Source organism: Vidua macroura, chromosome 19 (genome assembly GCF_024509145.1).
Source record: "Vidua macroura isolate BioBank_ID:100142 chromosome 19, ASM2450914v1, whole genome shotgun sequence".
Lineage (NCBI taxonomy): Eukaryota > Metazoa > Chordata > Aves > Passeriformes > Viduidae > Vidua > Vidua macroura.
In genome coordinates, this window is record NC_071589.1 from 12,461,893 (window position 1) to 12,488,108 (window position 26,216).

General features: G+C 52.0%; 1 protein-coding gene across 5 annotated transcripts in view; it reads right to left on the reverse strand.

The window, feature by feature from the left end:
* SLC39A11 (solute carrier family 39 member 11) overlaps window positions 1-26,216 on the reverse strand; it is a 92,226-nt gene that overhangs the window by 39,099 nt on the left and 26,911 nt on the right. For 4 of the 5 annotated variants that reach the window (XM_053994926.1, XM_053994927.1, XM_053994925.1 and 1 more), the window contains exon 5: window positions 15,919-16,075. In XM_053994926.1, the coding sequence (XP_053850901.1) occupies window positions 15,919-16,075 (157 nt within the window). The remainder of the gene's footprint in view (window positions 1-15,918; window positions 16,076-26,216) is intronic. The other variant, XM_053994928.1, reaches the window with a different exon arrangement.

Sequence of the window (26,216 nt, forward strand, 5' to 3'; positions counted from 1 at the left end):
TCATTTAATCAGCTCATTTCCGAGGGCTGAGCCACGCTCGCGTCTCCCAGCCTTGGCAGGGAGCAGCTTCTGCTGGGAGAGGGATCAGACACAGACCCTGCCTTCCTCTGAGGGAAGGCAGGAAAAACCTCTCATAACCACTTGAAAAGCAAAGTGGGATTTATCAGGAGCTGTTAAGGAACCAGGCAGCACCAGGCTGGGATGATAAGGCTGGAGCTGGGGTTGGTGCTGCTCCCCCTGAGCCTTCTCCTGCCATTCCCAAATGTTCCTGCCATTCCCTCAGGACCCTGCCACCATCCCAGCACCCCCAGGAACACCTGCACACACCCCAGCTGTGCCCCCTGCCCAGCACTGCCCCCCACACACCTGATTTAAGCCATTTATTGCCACGTTATTCCCAGCTCACCTTCCCTCCTGCCTGCCTTTCCTAATGAGAGCTGAAGCATGGAAATCCACGGAGCAGGAACTGGGGCTGGCACAAGCTCCAGGAGCAGCCACCAGGAGAAACACAGCCACACATCCCAAATGTTGGAATCCCAGAACAGCACCGTGGTTATCCCCACTTGGATGTCACCATTTCCTTACAGCACTTCCAAAGCAGGGACAGGAATTGAGCAGCTCAGTTCTTGCTCTCCACAATTCCTCTCATCCTCTCCTCCTGGCATTCCCACTATCCAAAGTCACCTGCTGCTCCTGTCATTCCAAAAGGACACGGTGCCTTCAGCTGAAAAACTCTCATTGCATATTAATTAAATTAATTTTAAAATAAATTGATAAAAGCATTAGATCCCAGAGGTTTAAGCAGAGATGGAAGTGCCCAAAGGAGCAGTGCCCATAATTATGGAAGGACTGGGGTGGGAAGGGACCTCAAATCCCATCCAGTTCCACAGGGACACCTCCCACTGTCCCAGGCTGCTCCAGCCTGGCCTTGGACACTTCCAGGGATCCAGGGGCAGCCACAGCTGCTCTGGGAATTCTTTTCCAGGGCCTCCCCACCCTTGCAGCCAGGAATTCCTTCCCAACATCCCATCTAACCCTGCCCTCTGGCAGTTTAAAACTCCTTCTCCCTGCACACCAGCTCCTTGCAAGCCAATTCCTAGAAGGAATTCCTCCAGTCCCAGGCTGCATTTGCTGCTCAGCAGCTCCCAGTGCTCTGGGATAAATCCACATCTGGAGAGGCACATCTGGAGATCCCATCCTCATCCCCCACCAGCACAGGGAAGCAGCACCAACTTCCCAGGCTGGGGCTGGCAGGGCTGGCACGCACCCGGGAAAAGGGGCCCCTCTCAGAGCTGGAAAAATAAAATAAGGAATCGATTTCTGAGGAAAATAAATAAAGTGCTCCTTTGTTCTCAGCCCTTGGACTCACAAAATCAATCCCAGCTCCCTCTGGAGGGACTGATAGATTGGATTTTTTGCCTGTTCTCCAGGAATAACCAAAGCACGAGGCTGCTTCCAGGAGCACAATCCATCATCCAGGCGGGTGGGATTGGGAGTGGGATACCCTGGTGGCACCACACCCCCCTGAAGGAACCACACACCCCCCCTTGATCCACAAGGGCTCAAATTCCAGCAGAACTGTCGGGTTTCTGCACACAAACTGGATCTCAAAGGGATTGTGGGATGGGAAGAGACCAGGACAGCCCGGAGAGGAGCCAAGGTGGGATCCCATGGGATGTTAAACAACCACATCCCTGAACCCCCACAGAGGGGCTGGATCCCAACAAATCCCACAGGGAGGAGAGCAGGAGATTCCCCATCTCCCACTGGGAAAAGCTGCAGCAGGAAGACACCAACAGGGAGGGAAATGGAACTGAAGAGAGCCCTGCTGGCTGAGCAGGAGCCACTTCCCACATTCCTGACAGGATCCTGGTTTTATTCCCAGAGCAGCTCTCTCCAGCCCTGTTCAGTGTTCCATGTTCCTATTTTAGGGATAAAAGCAAAGCCAGGGCTGGGAGTGACGTGGCCAAAGGGAGGATTTGGGAAGACAAGGCTCAGGCTCAGGGCCTGGGATTTTTCCTTCCATAAACTCTGATTTATGGATCTGGGATGAAGAGCTCTGAAATGAGAACTCCTGTCTCTGGCAGGAGCAGAAACGGGCTGTGGCTCCAGCCCAGAAATCCAGGGTGGCTCCAGGGGGACCAGCGGGATTCCCTCGCTCCAGCCCTGCAGGAAGGACACGTCACTTTCCAGGGCTTGGACAACATCTGTCCCCACAGAGGGGACAAAACCATGCCCAGCATCATCCTCACACCAATCCCAAATCCTAAATCCCAGGCACATCCTCACACCAATCCCAAATCCCAGGCACATCCTCACACCAATCCCAAATCCTAAATCCCAGGCACATCCTCACACCAATTCTAAATCCCAGGCACATCCTCACACCAATCACAAATCCAAAATCCCAGGCACATCCTCACACCAATTCTAAATCCCAGGCACATCCTCACACCAATCACAACTCCCAAATCCCAGGCACATCCTCACACCAACCCCAAATCCCCCGGAGCTGGGGGAGGGCAGCAAACACCACCCCAAAATCCATTCCATAAAAAACAAGGATCTGAAGCAGCCCTGGGGTTGATGGCAGAAGGAGCTGGGTTCTTTTTCCCCCTCAGAATCCAAAGGAAATGGATGTCCCTGAGCCCGAGGTGGGAATGCAGGGATGACTCAGCTGGAGCTGAGCGGGGCGGGAGCACACATGGAAAAAAAAAATCCTCCTCTCTCCATTTGCCTCGTGTGTTCCCATAAAGGATCACTCCAAACTGCCTTCAGCTGCCCTGCCATGGAACAGCCCCACACTCAGCAGCTCCTGCTGCACCTCTGCTCCCTCCACACCAGGGCTGTGGATGTGGCTGCCAGCCCCACACCAGGAAAACAGGGAGCAGGAAAGGATGGAGATTCTGCAGGGATTTGGAACCCAGCGCCCTGGGCACAGCCAATACCCCCGAGCCACCTCGCTGGGAAACTGCTGAGATCCTCCTGGGAAAGGATGGAAACTGCTGAGATCCTCCTGGGAGAGGATGGAAACTGCTGAGATCCTCCTGGGAGAGGATGGAAACTGCTGAGATCCACCTGGGAGAGGATGGAAACTGCTGAGATCCAGCTGGGAGAGGATGGAAACTGCTGAGATCCTCCTGGGAGAGGATGGAAACTGCTGAGATCCTCCTGGGACAGGATGGAAACTGCTGAGATCCAGCTGGGAGAGGATGGAAAGATGTTGAGATCCACCTGACAAAGGATGGAAAGATGCTGAGATCCACCTGGGAGAGGATGGAAACTGCTGAGATCCTCCTGGGAAAGGATGGAAACTGCTGAAATCCACTTAGGAGAGGATGGAAACTGCTGAGATCCTCCTGGGAGAGGATGGAAACTGCTGAAATCCACTGGGAAAGGATGGAAACTGCTGAGATCCTCCTGGGAGAGGATGGAAACTGCTGAGATCCACTGGGAAAGGATGGAAACTGCTGAGATCCTCCTGGGAGAGGATGGAAACTGCTGAGATCCTCCTGGGAGAGGATGGAAACTGCTGAGATCTACCTGGGAGAGGATGGAAAGCTGCTGAGATCCTCCTGGGAGAGGATGGAAAACTGCTGAGATCCTCCTGAGAGAGGATGGAAACTGCTGAGATCCACTTAGGAAAGGATGGAAACTGCTGAGATCCACCTGGGAGAGGATGGAAAGCTGCTGAGATCCACTTAGGAAAGGATGGAAACTGCTGAGATCCACTGGGAAAGGATGGAAACTGCTGAGATCCTCCTGGGAGAGGATGGAAACTGCTGAGATCCTCCTGGGAGAGGATGGAAAACTGCTGAGATCCTCCTGGGAGAGGATGGAAAACTGCTGAGATCCTCCTGAGAGAGGATGGAAACTGCTGAGATCCTCCTGGGAGAGGATGGAAACTGCTGAGATCCACTTAGGAAAGGATGGAAACTGCTGAGATCCACCTGGGAGAGGATGGAAACTGCTGAGATCCTCCTGGGAGAGGATGGAAAGCTGCTGAGATCCAGCTGGGAGAGGATGGAAAGCTGCTGAGATCCACCTGGGAAAGGATGGAAACTGCTGAGATCCTCCTGGGAGAGGATGGAAACTGCTGAGATCCACTTAGGAAAGGATGGAAACTGCTGAGATCCTCCTGGGAGAGGATGGAAACTGCTGAGATCCACTTAGGAAAGGATGGAAACTGCTGAGATCCTCCTGGGAGAGGATGGAATAATGGGATGGCTTGGAAGAGACTTTTAAACTCATCCACCTCCACCCCACAGCCACGGGCAGGGATTTTTCCCTATCCCAGGTTTCTCCAAGCCCCATTTGAAATAAAACCAAAATAATCCCCCCAAAAGTGCCTCTTCCTGGGATGGCTCTCCAGGGACTGCCCCCATTCCCAGCCTGGAGAGGGATTCTGGCTGGGCAAAGCCCCACAACCAGTTCCAGGATGAATTTGAAATGCCAGCACCTCCTGCAGATGCCAGGGATGCCCCTGCCAGCTCCTGGGAGCAGGGGCCCAGCCCTGGTTCAGAGGGAAGCGCCGCCCCTTGGCAGCCAAAGAAACAAATGAGCCCCGTTTTAATTACATTTAATTGGCAATTCAGCGCCTCTTCCAGGCAGTTCACACCATCTGCTGCCACACATCCATCCCAGGCCTCTGAAGGGGAGAAATCCCAGCTTTGCTCCCCCTCTCCAGAGGCCCCGGGGTTGGAGTTTGGTCGTTTCAGGAGGGTGAAACTGAGGCCTGGATCTGCTCAGCTCTGCGCCGTGCAGATAACACAGGGTCAGAGATAAAGAGCTTGGCTTGAGGCTGACAGCAGTACGGGTGAGCAAGCAGCAGGGCTTGGAAAATCAAAATCAAAATAGAAATAAAAATAAAAATATAAAAATAAAAATAAAAATAAAAATAAAAATCAATCGAAATAAATCTAAATAAATTGAAGTCAAAGGAAATAAAAAGTAAAAATAAAAGCAAAATAAAAACCAAAATTAAATAAAAAAATAAAAGCAAAAATAAGGAAAAAAAGGAAAAATAAATGGAAAAGGAAAAATAAAAGCCAAAGTAAAAAAAAATCAAAATAAAAGTCAAAATAAATCGAAATAAATCTAAATAAATTGAAATAAATTGAAGTCAACACAAATAAAAAGTAAAAAATAAAAATAGAAGTAAAATAAAAACCAAAATTAAATAAAAAAATAAAAACAAAAATAAGGAAAAATAAATGGAAAAATAAAAGGAAAAATAAAAGGAAAAATAAAAGGAAAATGAAAAATTAAAACCAAAGTAAAAAATAAAAATCAAAATCAAAGTAAACAAAAAGTAAAAATCAAACTAAAAGTAAAACAAAAACCAAAATAAAATAAAAATTTGAAAAATTAAAACAAAAATAAGGAAAAACAAAAGGAAAAATAAAAATCAAAGGCATTTTTGGGCCCAAGAAGCTGCGCACAAGCCCTGCTGTCACCTCCCCCTGCAGGCAGCCAGAGGCCACCGGTGCCATGGCCAGGGGACACCAGGGGACATTAGGGGACATTAGGGGACACCGGGGGACACCAGGGGACATTAGGGGACACCAGGGGACATTAGGGGACATTAGGGGACACCGGGGGACATTAGGGGACACCGGGGGACATTAGGGGACATCGGGGGACACCAGGGGACATTAGGGGACATTAGGGGACACCAGGGGACATTAGGGGACACCGGGGGACATTAGGGGACATCAGGGGACATCAGGGGACACCAGGGGACATCAGGGGACATCAGGGGACACCGGGGGACATTAGGGGACATTAGGGGACACCAGGGGACACCTCCCATCACAGCAGCCCCCTGAGGAGTGACCTTGGGAGGGCACAGCTGCAGTCTCTGCTCAGCCCCCTTCCCCCAGCCCGGCCCCACACAAGTCCCACTGCAAGCACCAAATCAGGGGAAAGAGCCCCAGGAAACCCCACTGAGCCTGGTGGAACCCCCAGCCCACGTCCAGGCACCTCGCTGGGAAACGGCTGAGATCCACCTGGGAGAGGATGGAAACTGCTGAGATCCACCTGGGAGAGGATGGAAACTGCTGAGATCCTCCTGGGAGAGGATGGAAACTGCTGAGATCCACCTGGGAGAGGATGGAAACTGCTGAGATCCACCTGGAAGAGGATGGAAACTGCTGAGATCCACCTGGGAGAGGATGGAAACTGCTGAAATCCAGCTGGGAAAGGATGGAAAGATGCTGAGATCCACTTAGAAGAGAATGGAAAGATGCTGAGATCCACCTGGGAGAGGATGGAAAACTGCTGAGATCCTCCTGGGAGAGGATGGAAACTGCTGAGATCCAGCTGGGAGAGGATTGAAACTGCTGAGATCCACATGGGAGAGGATGGAAACTGCTGAGATCCACCTGGGAGAGGATGGAAACTGCTGAGATCCACCTGGGAGAGGATGGAAACTGCTGAGATCTACCTGACAAAAGATGCTGAGATCCAGCTGGGAGAGGATGGAAACTGCCGAGATCCTCCTGGGAGAGGATGGAAAGCTGCTGAGATTCAGCTAGGAGAGGATGGAAACTGCTGAGATCCAGCTGGGAAAGGATGGGAACTGCTGAGATCCTCCTGGGAGAGGATGGAAACTGCTGAGATCCACCTGGGAGAGGATGGAAACTGCTGAGATCCATCTGGGAGAGGATGGAAAGCTGCTGAGATCCACTTAGGAAAGGATGGAAACTGCTGAGATCCACCTGACAAAGGATGGAAACTGCTGAGATCCTCCTGGGAGAGGATGGAAACTGCTGAGATCCACCTGGGAGAGGATGGAAACTGCTGAGATCCTCCTGGGAGAGGATGGGAACTGCTGAGATCCACCTGACAAAGGATGGAAACTGCTGAGATCCATCTGGGAGAGGATGGAAACTGCTGAGATCCACTTAGGAAAGGATGGAAACTGCTGAGATCCACATGGGAAAGGATGGAAACTGCTGAGATCCACCTGGGAGAGGATGGGAACTGCTGAGATCCTCCTGGGAGAGGATGGAAACTGCTGAGATCCACTGGCAAGGGATGGAAACTGCTGAGATCCACCTGACAAAGGATGGAAACTGCTGAGATCCATCTGGGACAGGATGGAAACTGCTGAGATCCACTGGCAAGGGCTGGAATCATGGGATGGCCTGGAAAAGACCTTTAAGCTCATCCAGCTCCAGCCCAGAGGCACGGGGGTGCAGAGGGAAGTGCTGTGCTGGGCAGGATCTCAGCTGGGAAGCAAAACTCCCTGCAGAAGGCAGAGAGCTCCTCTTAACTGGGGTTATTTATCCATCACCTCTCCTGGGGGCTGCACAAAGTGGGATTTGATGCAGGGGTGTGCCACAGAGCTGGGCTAGGGGCTCCCCCCAGCCCCAAATCCCAGCACAAACCCGGCTGATCCGTGTTCCCTGGGAGCCTGGAGGCACAAGCAGCTGCTCCAGAGCCTCAAAGAGGAAGGAGGATGAAGGAGGGGATGATCTGAGCCAGGGTTCCCTCACTGGATAATGGCTCCATCCCTCCTTGGCTGGAAATTCAGAGGGAATAAATCCACAGCAGGGATGAAACAAATGAACTAAATCCACTGAAGAGGCCAGCAGAGCCTCAGTCACAGCCTTGGCGTGCTCAGAGCAGAGCCCTCCCTGCCCCTCACAGAGCTTCAGCCTTCCAAGAGGGAAAAAACCCTCCTGGAACTGTGTGGAACCACCAGGGATCCCTGAATCCCAGGGCTGGCAGGGATGAGCAGACCTCGCTGTTCCTGGGGCTCCCAGTGCTGTCCAAAGCCAGGACTGGGGGAAAAAAAAAGAAACCTGGGATAAAAAGCAGCCTGGGAAAAGAAAGCAGCCTGGGATTTTTTTTCCAGAAAAAAAAATGTTGATTTGGAACAGCCCTAAAATTCCCATTCTGCATCAGACACCCTCTGTGGCTCTGTGCCTCCATCCCACACAACCCTGGGCAGGAGCCACATCCCACGGGATGTCCCACAGCAGAGGCTCCTCCAAAATATTGTCTGAGCTCCTAAATATCCTTATCCAAGGGGCAGCTCCATCCCAGGGCACCCCTCAGCTCTGCAGTGGTTTAAAGAATAATTAAAGTGAAAATTCCTCAGTCCCATTGAATTAAAGAATAATTAAAGTGAACCCCCCCAACCCCACTGATTTAAAGAATAATTAAAGTGAACCCCCCCCAGCCCCACTGATTTAAAGAATAATTAAAGTGAACCCACCCCAGCCCCACTGATTTAAAGAATAATTAAAGTGAACCCCCCCCAGCCCCACTGATTTAAAGAATAATTAAAGTGAACCCCCCCCAGCCCCACTGATTTAAAGAATAATTAAAGTGAACCCCCCCAGCCCCACTGATTTAAAGAGCAATTTGAACACAAATCCATGAGCCCCACTGAATTAAAGAGCAATTATGGTGCAAACCCCCCAGCCCCACTGATTTCAAGGGTAATTATGATCTAAACATGGCTTTTAGCTCGACAATCAATATTTGTATCTGGGAGAGCTTCCTGGTGGGAGGGGGGAGGAACTCCAGCATTGATTTTCAGGGAAAAGGCATATTCCATCATCCTGTGCCATATACCACGTGCAAGGGCATAAAAGGGAGGCCTGGGCATGAACAGCGTGCTCAGGACACCGGGAGCTGCCAGGGGAAAAACGTGTGGAGATGGAAATCAGGTGGGAAGGAAATCAGAGCAGAAATCACATCAGAGCAGCCACTCAGGGAGAGGAAACCTGCTCCTGCAGGAGGGAAAAGGATCCCAAGCTCCAGGGAGGAAAAAGGATCCCAAACTCCTGCAGGAGGGAAAAGGATCCCAAGCTCCAGGGAGGAAAAAGGATCCCAAACTCCTGCAGGAGGGAAAAGGATCCCAAGCTCCTGCAGATGGAAAAAGAGTCCCAAAATCCTGCAGGAGGGAAAAGGATCCCAGATCCTGCAGGAGGGAAAAGGATCCCAGCTCCTGCAGATGGAAAAAGGATCCCAAACTCCTGCAGGAGGGAAAAGAATCCCAAAATCCTGCAGATGGAAAAGGATCCCAGATCCTGCAGGAGGGAAAAGGATCCCAGATCCTGCAGGAGGGAAAAGGATCCCAAGATTCTGCAGGAGGGAAAAGGATCCAGCTCCAGGAGGATGAGCAGCAGCTCCCCCGTCACCAGTGCCCAGCTCTGGTTCAAACTGGAGTTAAACTGGTTTGTGAGAGCAAAACCAGCTGGGAGAGCTCACCCCAAATCCCAGCCGGGATGGGAATTCATCCCTTTTCCCAGGGCAGAGGGAAATCCCTCCATTTTTCCAGCTCCACCAGGAGCCCAGGGCTGCCCTGTCACCCCAGCAGCTCAGGAGCCCTTTGTGCAGCCTTGCCAAGACCCCGGGTGCTTTTTAGGGAATCAAACCACGGCCCAAGGTGCCCCCAAAGCCCTCTGAGCACCCCAAGGCTGAGGAGGTTTGGGGGTGCTCAGAGCTGAGGAAGCAGAGGCAGAGCCAGGGTGGTCCCAGCAGCCAAAGCAGCAGCAGGCACAGGGAGAGGAGTCAAAATCCCAAAGCAGCTCAGGCTTTTTTGGACCTAAATCCATCCATCCACAGGGAAAGGGGTCAGAAGCAGGCAGAGCAGGACTGTGCTTTTATATATTTCTGTCTCCAGGACAAGGCCCAAACTGCTCCACACACCCCCAGGAGCTCAGGGCCACTCCAGTGCCCCCACAGCTCCACTTTGGGATCACTCCCAGCCCCCTGGCAGCCCATTTCCCACCTCACACCTGCACCCACAGCCCCTGTGCATGGGCACAGCTGGCAGTGCTTTTTTACACCCTCCACCATCCTCACAGCGTTGTTTAGGTGCAATAATCTGGGCAATAACCCTTTTTTTTTTCTGGGCTGCTGGGCTCCCCACAATTCCCAGCCCCTGCTTCTCTCATTCCACCCCTCCAAACCTTCCTTAGAGTGACTCCAAATCATTCCCACCCCCTCCCAGCTGAAGAAGCAGCTCCAGAACACAAATGAATTCCTGTGCTGGCTGAGTGGAGCCACACCAAGCTCCACTCCAGGGGCTCCAGCAAACCAATTGTTGGTTTGGTTTAATAAACCTTGAAATTTCAGGGTTTTCCTCAGAGCAGCTGCACTGGAGTGCTTAATTCTCTGCAGCAGACTTAAACTTCCCCCTCACTCAGACAAGAAGCAGCAAGTGAGCTCCAATTCAGCTGTTCTCCAAGACATCACGGGTCAGATCTGCCTTTAGAACGGATTTTTAAATGCAAAATAACTGCCACTCATGTCAGCTAGAAACTCCCTGTTCTCCAGGAGCTCTGACATTCTGATCTAGATGATAAACTGGTTAGGCTACGAAACTGGAACAGAGGAAAAAGTAAATTAGAAGAGTTCACGCTGAGTTAAGTTCACCTTTGAATTTTGCATCTGTTTAGAGCATTTTAATTTATAGTCTGCTTAAAATACTCAACATCTAGGAGCCCCTAGAGCTGCTGGGCACGGAGGGGAGCTTCTGAGGAATTTATTTCACCCAGGTGCAGAATTAAACAGCCTGGGAGGTGCAGGCAGGAAATGAAACCTCCTTGGTAACAGTGGGTGATAACAGAGGATCCATTTGGGAAAAAGCTCCAAAGTGGCCCCACAAAAACCCTCCCCAGCTCATCACTCAGAGTTTCATCAGGCTCCTGGAATGAAGAAAAGCCCCCAAAATTAAAGATTGGCTGCTCCAATTAAAGATTGGCATCTCCAGAGCCCTGCACCCAGCACAGAGCCAGGGCTCCCACTGAAGGTTGGCATTTCCTGAGGGATCACGGGCTGGAAATGCTCATTTCAAGCTTCCAAAATTGATTGCTAACACTAGAATTACAAGTGTGTAATTAGTTAGGAGCGTGCCATATCACAGGGTGAAAAACTTGAAGCTTAGGGGTTTAGAATGTAGTAATAAATATGAAGCAAAGTAGAGGTTTTAAGGCAGAAACAAGTTATTCTTCTTTACCTTCTTCATAAGTTTAGGTAGTGGTTTATAACTGAACAGAAAAGTCTGTAGTGTGGACTTTGAAGAACTAATTATTAAATTAAAAGTGAAACTAATTAAAGTATCATTTCTTAATTAGATTATTTGACCTGAACAAACCTTTATAACAAAAAAAATTGACCATTTTATACCTTATTAATAAAAAACTACAAAACTCACTACTGTAAAACTATAGCATTAATAAAAACACCTAAATCCTAAAAAATCCTGTAACATTAATAAAAAAATAATAAAGACAAACTCTCATCTCAAATACCTTCAATCCCAACATCAACAAAAATAAAGGAGGAAAAAAAAAATATATATATAGTTTTCTATCCAGAAAAACCTGCTCTGGGTGCTTCCAGAGCTGCGAGGAAATGCAAGAGGCAGAGGGCATTTTCCAAAATGAGCTCAGAGCTCCCGATCCCAGGGACTGGAGCGATGGGGGCACAGATCCCCGAGTGCAGCAGGAATTTCATCAGCCCGGCAGCAATGATGTGCCCCCGTTTCATTTATTCCTCTGCACCTCTGGCTCCATAAATCCACACTTAGTCCGGGCTGTAACAGGCAGGCCCGGCACCCAGGCTGACAGGGACGGTCAATAACCATTTGAAACGCTTCAGAAAAGGGGCATTAGGATGTTTTTTAATCAATACAGACGCTGCCACGGGCGTTTATCACCCAGGCTGGCTCTGAGCCCTCCAGATGGATTGATGAAAGCAGCAAGGAGCACGGGTGCGAACGTGTCCAAGTCGGGATCCTGGAAAACTGGGCAGCAGCCCCTTTTGAACTCCTTTTGCAGCAGGAGTTTCACCTTACATAAGTCACAGGGGTTTTTAATTCCTTTTAACTCCCCTTTTTAACTCCTTTTGAAGCAGGAGTTTCACCTTACATAAGCCACAAGGGCTTAATGAAGCTTTCGGATGCACACGGGAGGCTCTGGCTGAATGGCCCCGATCAATCCCCAGGGTTTGGATCCATCATTTCTCCCTCACAGCCACTGCTTCTGCTCAGGGAGGGAGGGAATGAGGAGAGAATCCACAGGCTGAGCAGCAGCGAGCTGCCCCTGCTCCTGGGAGGGGAGCTGGGCATTGCTGGGCAGGTTTTCCCCTCAGGGTTTCCCTTCTTTCTCAGAAGAAACAGGGAAAAACGGGAATTTTTTGGCTCTAAGGACAAGCCCCACTGATGTGCTGCCTCAAGCATCAGTGCCAAGCCCAAAATTCAGCTTGTGCTCTCTCTGTGTTGGTTCCCAAGGGTTTTTGGGCTCCTCTTATTTCCCCAGCTCCTCCCAGCACACTTCAGTGCACTGAGAAAAAGAGATGCAGCTTCTGCTTCCTCTCCTGTGCAGCCCCCTCGGGCAGCCCTGGTGCACGGAAACTTCCTTTGGAGGGGAAAAATGGGTGAAAAATGGCAAAAATGAGCTTAGGGAGGGGGTGGTGCTGCTGCAAGGGGCCCAGCAGGTCCTGGCACCAGAGCAGGGCTGGCCCTGGCGTGTCCCCAGCCAAATCCCCACCTGGGCCTCAGATTTAAGGGGGGGGAAAAAATACAATTTCTACGTACTGAGGTTTCCCTGCAGGTCCCCCAGAGCTCCCAGCTCATCTCAGTAACGAGCTTAACAAAATTTCATTTCTTACAGACGCTGCTGCAAACACGGGGTGGTTTTTGCAGCCACGAAATCCATCTGGATCTGCTCCCTGAGCAGCCAGGCAGGGATGCCAGGGCACCAGCTCCTAAATCACAGCCCAGCAAAAGCCAACTGAGTCATTCCAGCAAGGCCTGGCTGCCTTCAACAACAGCACTGACTTCACACTGCTGCAGCCAGAGGCACAACAGGCACCAGGGATCAGGGAAATTAAAGATGATCCACGGGATCAACACCTTCCACTAGCCCAGGTGGCTCCAACCTGCCCTTGGACACTTCTGGGGATGGGGCAGCCACAGCTTCTCTGGGAATTCCATCCCAGCCCCTCCACACCCTCCCAGGGACAAATTTTGCCCTCCCAGGGATGGATTTTGTCCTCCCAGGGACGGATTCTGCCCTTCCAGGGAAGGATTTTGCCCTCCCAGGGAAGGATTTCTCCCAAATTTCAATCCCAGCCCACTCCCTGTCAGTTCAAAGCTGCTCCTCCTTGTCCTGTCACCCCACGCTCCTGTAAAATCTCTCTCCAGGAGCCAGCACACATCCCTGGCTCTGGGGTGGATGATGAGCAGCAGAGCTGCTGCTGCTGCTTCCTCAGACATTTCTCTGGAGCTGAGCTCAGCAGCCAGCACAGAAATTCCCAGCACAGAAATTCCCAGCACAGAAATTCCCAGCACAGAAATTCCCTCCCTGGAGCTGTGCCGGGCACTGAGGCCGCTCCTGCCCGGGCACCAAGGGGATATTTGGGGTTTTCTCCACCTTTGCACCCCCGTTGCTGTGCCCTGCTCTGCCCCAGCCGCTCCCCAGAGCTCTCCCAGCTGCGGGGGGATGAGGAGGCTGCTGGCAGCAGCATCTCCCACTCGGCTCCACAACGGGCTGGGGATCTGAATCGGCAGCAGGAGGCATCAGCTGTTCCATACCCAGCTGTCCTGAGTCACAGCTCGGCTTTCCAGCTGCTCTGCTGCCTGGAAATCCTTTCTGGGAACTGCTCCGGGACACAGCGGGGTCAGGCCTGGCCTCCAGCCCCGCGGTGACCCTGCCCTGGCCATTTCCTCTGGATTGAGCACCTGGAAAACGCAGCAGGATGGGCTGGCCCCGGCCCTGGGCTGCCCACAGGGCTTTAGGAGCAGGGCAGGGTGGGCACAGCCCAGCCAGGGCACTCCTGGCACCCCAGAGGGCTCCACCAGCTGGGAACAACCCCCCGAGCTCCATGAGCTCCATCCCCAGCTGTTCCCAAACACAAATGACAGCCCTTGCCTACCCAGAGCTATCAGAGACAAGGCTGGATTCTCCCTCCCTTGGAGTAATTAAAGCCTGGTGATTATCCCACTCATCAAACGGTCTAGACAGACTTTTCAGTGCAATTCAGGGTGAATCCACCCATCCTGCATTTCCCAGGGATACACACACACACCTTACTCCAGGCAGCCACGGGGCACAGGCAGCTTTTAGCAAGTCCCAAAAAGTCTTAGTTCTACTCAGGACAGGCTGGAGCAGAGCCCCAGCAAAAACAGGTGATGGAAAGCCAAAGGATTTGGGATGAGGGGGAAGAGCAGCCATGGAATGGTTTGGGTTGGGAGGGAGCTTGAAGCTCATCCCATTCCATCCCTGCCACCTTCCATAGCCTGGGCTGCTGACTGAGGGGAACAAATCCCAAATGAGGCTTTTTTCTGTCCCCAGAGCAGATGAGGGACAGGTGTGACTCCCACCTCCCCCTGCCAGGTGTGAAGGAAACCTCCTGGCTTGGTGACAGCACAGCCCAAAGCCTCCCCCAGGCAGGCTCCAAATGCATCCCCAGCCCCAGAGAGACCCCAGCCCCACAGGCAGGGCCCTGGAGAGAGGCACATTCCCACATTTCCCAGCCCTTCCCATCCCAGCTCCCTGCTCCTCACCCCCATCCCTCCCCAGGCACTGAGGCAGAACGAGGCAGCTGCTGCTTTGGGATTTTCCTTTGTTTTCACAGCTTTAGCGATTTAAAAAGATGTAAATATGAAGGAAGGGTCAATGATTCAACAGTGATTAAGCCTGAAATATTCCACTTAGTACCTATTAGACTTTGAAAACACCCATTATGTTCCCAGAGCTTCCCCAGAGCCAGGCAGGCTCTACCCAGCCCTGGGGAAAGCAGCTTTCTTGGAAGGCTGGGGCTATCTTGTGAAAACACCGAGTTTATTTCACTAGAAAGAAAGAGGGAAAAAAAAAAAAAAAGAAAAGACAATAAAAGAATTAATGTATTGTAGGGTCTTAACACCATTTCCCCAGAGAGAGGGAAAAAAACAACACAGCCTAATGGAAATTTTCTATTCCCAAAACCATTTGCACTGTTATTGTCTGCAAGCAAAAGGAGATGGAAACATAAAAACCTCAGCAGCTCGAGCTGCTGAGAACTGCGGGGCTGAGCACTTCTGCTTTCCCTTCAAGAATAAAATTAAACTGTGCCAGAGATGGGAAGTTTCCACCTGACAAAAACATCAACCCCCCCCAGCAGCTGCCTCTGAAGGACTCACAGGATGCAAAGCTCATTGCATGGAGCAGAAAAAAATCCTCCCATCCCTCTGGAAAGAGCCAGGCTGCTGCTTCCAATCCTGAGGATTTGCAGGGTTTTAGGGAACGAGTAATTAAGCAATGTGGTTAAACAAAAGAGGCAGATTTAGGAGGGGAGCAGTGCTACTCCTGGCAAAAGGAAGGACCATTCCTTCAAATCAATCTGCTCCCAGTTGCACTCGTGATGTTTTAAACCACAACTACAAGCAAATAATGAGAGGAGAAATAAAATTAATTTACTAAATTGCATTTGCTTTGTCTCCTGGAAAGCTGTTGAGCGGAGGAAGAGCCACTTGTGCTGTCTCAGGGGACGTGTCCCCACCACCCACCCCAAGCACACCCTGGGGGCTGGGGAAGCCCAAAGAGGCACCCAAAATCCCTCCTTTAAAATCTGTTTAAGGAGGGAAGAGCTGCGTGTTCCACCCCTCTGGCAGCTGTGACTGGATTCACCCCCGGAATGAGAGACTGGAGAGGCCACAGGGGCAGAGGCAGAGCTGGAAATAACCCCAGGGTTTCACTCCTCCAGCACAGCAGAGAGCTCCTGATCAATAATTCATGGCCCAGACAGTGCAAGTGGCTTTGAGAGCTGCAGGAGAAGCCCAAGGAACAAGAGGGAGAGCCAGGGAAGGGGAAGGGACCCTGGGCATGGCAAACCCTGGGAATTGGGCTGGCAGCCCCGGTGCCAGGGGAGCAGGGGCTCTGTGCCCTCTGGGGTGGTATATGACAGGATGCTTGCCTGGCTGGAGCCCAGCTCTACCTATCCTGATGGCCAGCTCGCTCCTCACGCTCGGCTCGCTCCCGAAATCCCGGCCGGGGACCTGCTCCTGCTTCTCCTTCACGGCTCGCTGCTCCCAGCTCAGGGACAGGGCAGCATGGGAAGGGCCAGAGAACCCCTGCAAGGCAACACAGACACGTCAGGACATCCCAGAGCCCCTGCAAGGCAACACAGACACATCAGGACATCCCAAAACCCCCCTGCAAGGCAACACAGACACGTCAGGACATCCCAAAACCCCCCTGCAAGGCAACACAGACACGTCATGATATCCCAAAACCCCCCTGTAAGGCAACTCAGACACGTCAGGATATCCCAAAACCCCCCTGTAAGGCAACTCAGACACGTCAGGATATCCCAAAACCCCCCTGCAAGGCAACACAGACACGTCAGGACATCCCAGAGCCCCTGCAAGGCAACACAGACACGTCAGGACATCCCAAAACCCCCCTGCAAGGCAACACAGACACGTCAGCACATCCCAGAGCTGCCCCCAGCCCAGCCCAGCCCAGCCCAGCCCAGCCCAGCCCAGTGGGATTGATGGTGTGAAAAACACCAACCACTTGGTTTTTAAAATTTTAAAAGTTTCTCGGGAATTCCACCCCAGCCCCTCCCCACCATGACAGGGAAGGATTCCTTCCCCATATCCCATCCAATCCTGCCCCCTGGCAGTGGGAAGCCCTTCCCTATTTTCCTGTCACTGCAGCTCCTGATAAAAAGGAACCCAGGTGGGTGCTTCTGGATGCCCTCAGGTTCCTCAAACCCACCTGGAGCTACAAGAGCAGGAGGAACCTCGGGATCAGAGGCACAGGAGCACAGAACGTGTGTCCCTGGCAGTGATTTGTGACCCGCTGTCACCCTGAGTCCCCTCCTCCCTGCAGGGCTGGGAATGCACCCCCAGGAGCACCCAGAGGGAGGGATGTCCAGGTGGGATCACCTGGAGGCACCCCCAGGAGCAGGGGTGTAGCTGTGGGGTTGAGGGCAGCAGATAACCCAGCACCCTGAGCCACAGCAGCAACAGGAGCCTCGCTGGAGGGGGTCACACGAACCCAAAATAAAGGTTAAAGATGAATAACTCAACTGGCTCCTCTCCCCTCATTTGCATAACGAGTCTGAGCGGGGCTATTAATACTAATGACATATCTGCAGTTCAGCCCGGAGCTCTCACCTCCACTGACCCAGCAAGGAGCTGGGGATGAAATCCCTCAGGATGTGGGAGAGCCTCCCCTCCCCTCCCAGCACAGCTGGCAGCCCCTGCAGCAGCTGGAGGAGCCGGGAGGGAAGGAGGAGTTTTCCAGCAAAACCTGGGTGCTGAGAGCCAGCAAAGGGAGAGGGGAGCTTTCCTTGGATAAGGAATGAGGAGCTCAATCCTGCTGCAGGGTGAGGGAGTCATGGAATCCTGTCCCAGAATCCTGGAATGCTTTGGGTGGGAAGGACCTTAAATCCCATCCCACTCCACCCCTGCCATGGGCAGGGACACCTTCCACTGTCCCAGGGTGTTCCAAACCCCATCCAGCCTGGCCTGGGGCACTGCCAGGGATGGAGCAGCCACAGCTTCTCTGGGAATCCCATCCCAGGCCCTCCCCACGCTCACAGGGAAGGATTTCTCCCAATATCCCATCCCTCCCTGCCCTCTGGCAGTGGGGAGCCATTCCCTGTGTCCTGTCCCTCCATGTCTCACCCAAAGCCTCTTCCCATCCTTCCCGCCCTGCTCCTGCTCCACCCAAACGGATTTCCACCTCTAGAAAGGAGCAGCACCCCAAAACACCCAACCCACAGAGCTGCAGCCAGATGGAGGCGACTGCAGCTGGATTTGGGAAGGGCAGGTGCCCTCCCTGCTGCCGGGGACAATTTGTGACAATATTGGTGACCTTCAGGAAAGCACACGACTGATCCCAGCCCAGACTGCTCTGAGTCATCCCAGCCCGGAGCCTGCAGGAGGCCCTTAATTGGAATGTGTCAGTGGGTTCAAAAACATTGCAGAGAGAAGAGGAAAGGCAAGTGGCATTAATTAGTTCATGGCAGTAATTAGCGTCAGCTGAAATAACCACGGGGGTTGATTATTGCAAAAAAAAAGAGAGAGGCAGGGAGAGATTTGGACAGGAAGAACTTGGAGGAAAACTATTCTGGGATGTGGGAGCTCCCACTGCACTCCTCTGCTCGTGGAGTGAAGTTGTGGGATTGGCCTGGCCCTGTGTGGAGAAGCAAATGAGGGAAAAAATATCCTTTATATAGGAAAAAAGGCATCCTTTGTATGGGAAAAAGATGTCCTTTATATGGGAAAAGGTGTCCTTTGTATGGGAAAAAGATGTCCTTTGTATGGGAAAAAAGGTGTCCTTTATATGGGAAAAGATGTCCTTTGTATGGGAAAAAGGTGTCCTTTATATGGGAAAAGGGGATCCTTTTTGATACAAAATGGACATCTTTTTAGATTTAAAAAAATGTATCCTTTTAGGCAAAGCAAGGATTTGGGATCACATCCCCCTGCCCAAGATGTTAATTGATCTGAAGGCAATTTTAAAAAGAATTGGAGACTGACACCTCTGAGAAATAATCTGCTCTTCTCCTCCAGGCCAGGGGAGGAGAGTGAATTCATACAGAAATCCTGATGGACTGAGAGTGATCAGATCCCTCAGCCCCAGAGCTGGAGGTGCTGCTTGCCCAGGAGGGTCACAGCTGCTGCCCCTCCTGTGCAAGATTTTAGCAGGGGAAAATGCCCTGGGAAAGACACCACGATGGGAAAGAGAAACAGAATCCATTTTACTGCTTTCTGTAAAAAAAAAAAAAAAAAAAAAGAATAAAAATAATATCCCCAACTTGCCAGGGAGCAGACACAGAGATAAGGGACAGGAAAAATCCTGGGTCAGGTGCGGCCCAGAGGCTCCTGTTTGGCACTCAGTGAGTGATAACACACAGAGATAACAGAGCAGGCACCAGCAGCAGGAAGGGGAGAGGAGAGGGCGGCTCAGGGCTGCTCCTGAACATCTGGATAGAGCCCAGGGCAGCAAAGCCTCTAAAGGGGGGAAATGATGCCTGAAGTTGGAGCTGTTCTGTTTCCCAGGCTCTGCTGTGCATTGGGAAATAACTCTGAACTCCATGGAAGTGTCAGCAGCTCTCCTCACAGCTCAGGCACACACAACAATCCTTTTCCAGCCCAGAGCCAAGGACACTGTGACAGCTCCAGCCCAAAAAGTGCCAACAACAAAAAGGCCCAAAAAGTGCAAACAACAAAAAGGCCCAAAAAGGCCCAAAAAGTGCAAACAACAAAAAGGCCCCAAAGGCCTAAAAAGTGCAAACAACAAAAAGGCCCAAAAAGTGCAAACAACAAAAAGGCCCAAAAAGTGCAAACAACAAAAAGGCCCAAAAAGTGCAAACAACAAAAAGGCCCCAAAGGCCCAAAAAGTGCAAACAACAAAAAGGCCCAAAAGGCCTAAAAAGTGCAAACAACAAAAAGGCCCAAAAAGTGCAAACAACAAAAAGGCCCAAAAGGCCTAAAAAGTGCAAACAACAAAAAGGCCCAAAAAGTGCAAACAACAAAAAGGCCCAAAAAGGCCCAAAAAGTGCAAAAAGAAGGGAATTGAGGAGAGCAGCCTGGGAGGATGGGACTGCACAGCCTGGAGCTGGAATTGGACAATGAACCCAACATGGAAATGGACCAGAACTTATAAAAGTGTGAAACTCCTGACTCAGGGTCCATCTTGGGTGTAGCCCTGGCCAGGCTCTTGTGCTGCCCAAGGTGAATCCTTTGAGGCCTTTTAATAAATCCCTGCTTTATTCTTCAACTCTGTGGGAATCAGAAAAGCAAAAACTTCCACAGACGCTGAAGGGTTTGATCTGCAGCCTTGGAAGAAGCTTGGATTGATGTAAAAATACAATGCACAGACAGCAGGAAAATCATAAATTTCTGTTTTATAGTTGTAAGAAAAAAAATGTGCCTGAAGTAAGTGAGAATCTGCATTGATAAGAGGGTGAAGGGTTTGAAATGCAGGGGTGTGGTTGTATAAAATAAATGTTTAGAAGTTATAATAAAATAATATGTGTGCAAGTGAGACAGAAGCCATTAGACAAAAGTATCTGCAGTACAGCAGAAGTAAAGGTGACAGGTTAGAAAAGCAGAATAAACCCTGTAACAACTCTATTGGGTTAGAAAGTTCTAAATCACCTTGTAAAGAATAAACTTGTGACTGCTCTTGAGCTATGGCTGACTGCTTGCTCCTGTAAAATCCCACAGCCTCTGAGACTGATGTTTATCTGAGCAATAAATCGTTCTTAGCTTGAAAATAATCCCATCCCTTCATTTTTAGCACCAACAAACTCTGACCAGCCTCTCCCCCTTCCCACGTGGAGCATCCCCAGCCTGGCTCCTGCAGCCCCACAAGCCCCAGGAAGGAGCCCTGGAGCTGTGGGGATTGGGAAAAGGGGCACCCCACAGGCAAAACCCCAAAGTTTTCCAGCAGATCTGCTCCAGGAGCAGCTCTGGAGCCGTCCCTAAAAGCTGCAGCCGGGGAAGTGAAGTGGCTGTAGGGGAGGGTGGCCTCAGTTTCCCTGCAGCTGGTGGCAGGGATGCTTTACTCACTGTTGATTATCAGCCCTGGCTGCTGCTCCTTCCCTGCAGCTTTGGGCAGCAGCCTGGCAGGGCAGGGGGAGTCACTCCCCTCCCTCTGTGCCACCCCCAGCCTGGGGACAGCCCCGGGGGTGCCACTGCAGCTGCCCCAGCCCCGGGAGCTGCCAGCTGACCCCTGGCAGTGCCAAAATGTGCAGCAGTGTCCTGAGCTGGCAGCACCAGAACCCCCCACAGAAGCAGCAGGAGGGAGGCAAAGCTACCAAAAATCCCCCCCTAAACATTGAAAAATCAGGGATGGGGGGGAAAGAATCCCACAGCCCTTCCAATCCAGGGGTGCTGGAGCCTGTGCCAGCCCAGCTGGATCCCCAAAACAGGGGCAGGGAACACCACTGGCACCAGCCCACCCAGGTGGGCACACCCCAACCCATCCTGCGGCTCAAACAACATTTGAGCCAAATAAAATATTAAAAATTAACACGTGGGGTTCCCCCCTGGCACATCTGGGGCTTTTCCCTCCCCAGGAGGGAGGAGAACACAGCAGGAAAGCTGCTGGCAGGGCAGGAGGAGGGGACACACTCCCAGGCCCCTCAGGAAAGCTGGGATGGTTCTCTGACACAGCACGAGGCTTTTGTAACCTCTGCCACGGCCAGAACAACAGCACAGGAATGTTTTCCCTGCTTTGGCCAAACAAAACAACAAACCAACCCCATCCCTGCAGCATCAGGAGCTTCCTGTCACCAACCTCCTCCCCACCAGGAGCCCTGGAAAAGCCTCAACCACAACCAGCAAAATTCGGTTTTTTTCAATGGAATAATTGCTCCAAGCAGAGAATCTGAGCCCAGCAAAACCAGTTAGGATGGAGCTGCACTCCCAGTGGTGTGCTGGGAGGAGATTTGCCTCTTCCAGCCACAGGCAGATCTCGAGGGGTATTTATTTTCCTCACACCCCCTGCACCCTCAGAGAGGTTTGTGCCAGGGAGGCAGCCCCACAATGTGAGATTTTAATTGTTTGAGATTTTAATAAGCAGATGGGATCAACAGGAGCCGTTCTGCACACATTTGTTAAACCCTGGCAGGGAACAGTTCCACCCCTTTTCCCACTCCCTGCCCCCTTCCCACGTGGATTTCCACAGGCTTTTTGCCAGGGTGAGAGAAAAAGCAAACAAACCTTCAATTAACAGCTCATTCCTCCCCGGTATTCCCTCAGCAAGGACTTTGCAGAGGGAATTGATGGGGAAGGGCGAGCTGTGGGGTGTGGGAGCTCTGGCAGGATGCACAGGGCTCAGCCAGCCATCCATCAGCCCCCAAATGAAGGGCCAGGAGCGTGGCAGCAGTGCCTAATCCCATTACTGTAACACACGGCTTCCTCTGCATCCTCAGCCACCCCTGCGGACGTGAGCGAGGCCTCGGCAGCCCCAGCTCCTCCTGCCACATCCCGGGCTCCAGGAGCAGCCCCAGCTCCCTGTGCCTCATCCCGGGCTCCTGGAGCAGCTCCAGCTCCTCCTGCCACATCCCAGCTCCAGGAGCAGTCCCAGTTCCCTGTGTCTCATCCCGGGCTCCAGGAGCAGCCCCAGCTCCCTGTGCCTCATCCCGGGCTCCTGGAGCAGCCCCAGCTCCTCCTGCCACATCCCGGGCTCCAGGAGCAGCCCCAGCTCCCTGTGCCACATCCCAGGCTCCAGGAGCAGCCCCAGCTCCCGGTGCCTCATCCCGGGCTCCTGGAGCAGCCCCAGCTCCCCCTGCCACATCCCGGGCTCCAGGAGCAGCCCCAGCTCCTTGTGCCTCATCCAAACCTGCATGAGCAGCCCCAGCTCCCTGTGCCTCATCCCGGGCTCCAGGAGCAGCTCCAGCTCCCTGTGCCTCATCCCGGGCTCCTGGAGCAGCTCCAGCTCCTCCTGGGCTCCAGCAGCAGCTCCAGCTCCTCCTGCCACATCCCGGGCTCCAGGAGCAGCTCCAGCTCCTTGTGCCACATCCCAGGCTCCAGGAGCAGCCCCAGCCCAGCCTGCAGGAGCAGCCCCAGCTCCTCCTGCCTCATCCCAGGCTCCAGGAGCAGTCCCAGTTCCCTGTGCCTCATCCCAGGCTCCAGGAGCAGCCCCAGCTCCCTGTGCCTCATCCAAACCTGCAGGATCAGCCCCAGCTCCTCCTGCCACATCCTGGGCTCCTGGAGCAGCTCCAGCCCAGCCTGCAGGAGCAGCCCCAGCTCCCTGTGTCTCATCCCGGGCTGCAGGAGCAGCCCAGGGATGGGCTTTGTGGGATTTTGCCCTGTAGGAACGTGCCCCTTGTTGAGGCTTTGTGGGATTTTGCCCTGTAGGAATTTTGGGCTTTCTGTGCTGCCAGGCACTGACCCCCAGGAGAACACTGCACTGACCTGAGGCCGTGGAGAAGCTTCCAAAATGGAATGACAGAATTGGGATTGTGGGGGTGGAGTTTGGATAGAAGTGTGTGATGTCACAGGGGGGAAAACTCAGAGTTTGGGGTTTAGAATACAGGAATAGATAGAAAGCAAGGTGGAGGTTTTGGGGCAGGGGCTGCTCCTTCTCTTTCACCTCCTTCTCCATGGGTTTGGGTGGTTTTGTGTAATTGGATAAAAAAGTCCCCATTGTGGACCACAGGTAGTTAGTTATTGGGTTAAAAGTAAAAATAATTTAGGTGTCATTTCTTAATTACACACTTTATCCTTAAAACCCCTTGTAGAAAGAAAGATGTGTCTCCATTTTTAGTGTGTCAGAGTGAAGTGCTGCAGAACTCAGGGTTTGTGAGACTGTGACACAGATGAGAACTAACAAACACCTGAGTCCCAACCAGAAATACCTTCTCACACATTTAATCCCAACCGTGGCATTAAAAAAAAAAAAGCAGCAAAAACTCCACACTGAGTCAGAGCTTCCCCTGCAGCTCCAGAGCCGTGGGGATCCCCACAGAAGCAGCTTCCCCCTCCCTGCCTCCCCCCAGCCAGTGACAGAACCTCTCCTGCTGCTTCCCCTGACACCTTAATGGCAGGTTTGCCTTTCACCGTGGAGGAATTAATTTGGGGTTATGCTTTGAGCAAATTCAAAGGCACGTTTTGAGATCAAAGAAGGGCCCCGGATAAACAGGGGCTGGTGCAGGAGGCAGAGGGAGGGCAAGGAGGAGATCCTTCCGTGCTCCTCCTCGTGGGAAACTTCCCTTTTACCTTTGGGAGCCAGGCCCAAGCAGAAAGCAAAATTCAGGCAGAAAAGGGTGAGCCAGGAGGAGGGAAAAGCCCATGGAATATCAGAGCTGGGAGGAGGGAAAAGCCCATGGAATATCAGAGCCAGGAACTGGGAAAAGCCCATGGAATATCAGAGGCAAGAGGACGGAAAAGCCCATGGAATATCAGAGGCAGGAGGAGGGAAAAGCCCATGGAATATCAGAGCTGGGAGGAGGGAATAGCTCATGGAATATCAGAGCTGGGAGAGGAGAAAAACCCATGGAATATCAGAACTGGGAGGGGAGAAAAATCCATGGAATACCAGAGCTAGGAACAGGGAAAAGCCATGGAATATCAGAGCTGGGAGAGGAGAAAAGCCCATGGAATATCAGAGCCAGGAACAGGGAAAAACCCATGGAATATCAGAGCTGGGAGAGGAGAAAAGCCCATGGAATATCAGAGCCAGGAACAGGGAAAAGCCCATGGAATATCAGAGCTGGGAGGAGAGAAAAGCCCATGGAATATCAGAGCTGGGAGGAGGGAAAAGCCCATGGAATATCAGAGCTGGGAGAGGAGAAAAGCCCATGGAATATCAGAGCTGGGAGAGGAGAAAAGCCCATGGAATATCAGAGCTAGGAACAGGGAAAAGCCCATGGAATATCAGAGTTTGGAACAGGGAAAAGCCCATGGAATATCAGAGCTGGGAGAGGAGAAAAGCCCATGGAATATCAGAGCCAGGAACAGGGAAAAGCCCATGGAATATCAGAGCCAGGGAATACCAGCAGCCCTCCCAGCAATTCCTGCTGCAGGGGAAAGAGGCTGAGGATGGAGAGGGGAATGCTGCAGGAGCTGGTGGAATGAAGAATTCAGCCAGGTTTTCCCTGTCCCTGCTTTTTCCCAGAGGGATTTTTCAGCCCAGCCCATCAAAGTGCTCCAGATCCCACAGACCTGACCAGGGAGGGAGGGGATTCAAGCCTGACTCAGGATCAAGGAGCTCTGCAGCTCCAGCTCTGGGGCTTCCCAAATAATGCTTTTATGAAAATGATAATGCTTTTATGAAATGCTTGATGCATAATGAGAGAGAATTCTAATTAAGAGCAGCTGACAAATTGCACTGCGGCAGTAAATAAGCCTTTACCTCCATTAATAAAATGAAATGCTTTGGTAGAAATTAGGATAATTAGGATTTTGTGGGGGGGTTTTGGCAAATAATTCCGACCTCTCCAGCCACCACTGGATCCCAAGCACTGAACTGGTGCATAGGGGCAGGGCAGGGGTGGGAAGCAGGAAGGTTTTCCATGGATCCCATGGAAAAACAGATTGAAAAGAAACCTTGGGGGTTTCTGAGTCTTCCCCAGGATCCCATGGGTGGGTTTGTTTGGTGGGGATTTTTAGCACCAGAGATTTTCATGGCAGAAATCCCACCTGGGACAGGAGACAGGGATCAATCCCTCATGGATCTATAACCTCTGGGTTGGGGTTAATTGATAAATTAATGAAACCCACGCCCAGGTAACTCTGGGTTATTTGGAGATGGAAGGGAAGGATGTTTCCCAATGGGAGGCTTTGCTGCATTCCCAAAAAACAAAACTGCTCACCCTCAGAGGCAGATCCCTGCTTCCTCCCCGAGCCTGTGGAAAAGGGCCAGGGCTCCACAAAACCAAACAAACACGAGGGCTGCTGTTTGTTCCGCCCTGAGCAAAGGAAATCTGAGCAAAGCAGGAATGCAGGAGCCCCCAGCTCCATCCTCCCCCTCCAGCAGGGAAAAAAAAAAAGTTCCACCCCAGCCCCACACTCCAAAACTTAACAAAGCAGAAAATCCTGCCTCGAAAACCCTCCACCTACCCCAGCCATGAGGTTGTGCAGCTAATTAACTTGCTGGGAGTCACAGCTGAGGGGGAAAACAGCACATTAAAATGGGAATGTGAGCTGGGAGGAATGGGCAGATTGCATCAGAGGAATCCCATCAGCAGCAGGCACAGACCCTGCAGCTCCCCAGGCTCCCCCTGCCTCCTGGAACAATGAACCCAGCACATCAGAGCAGCAGGGGGAGAGGCAGGAGCAGCTTCCCAGCTCTGGAGGGGGGAGCAGGGACAGGAGGACCCCCAGGCATCCTCCAAGTGCACCCACGACTGCCCTGCCTTGTCCCACCACGTGGAGAACCCCCAAATCCCTGAATTACTGAGGCTGGAAAAGCCCTCCAAGATCTCAGAGTCCCAGCTGTGCCCCATGCCCACCTTGTCCCCAGGGCTCTGAGTGCCACCTCCAGCCTCCCCTGGACACCTCCAGGGATGGGCACTCCAACTCCTTCCAATGCCTGGCACCTTTTCCTGGAAGAAATTCCTCCTAAAATGCAGGTATTTACCAGGAATCACTTCCTAGTGCCCCCCTCTCCAAAAAAAACAAACAAACAAACAAACAAACAAAATGCTCCTCATGGTCTAATCCAGCTGTGGTTTAGGCCTGAGGGAAAAATTGCAATTTTAAACAATGTGCAGCTACACCTTGATGGTCCTTCCTCCTCTTCCTG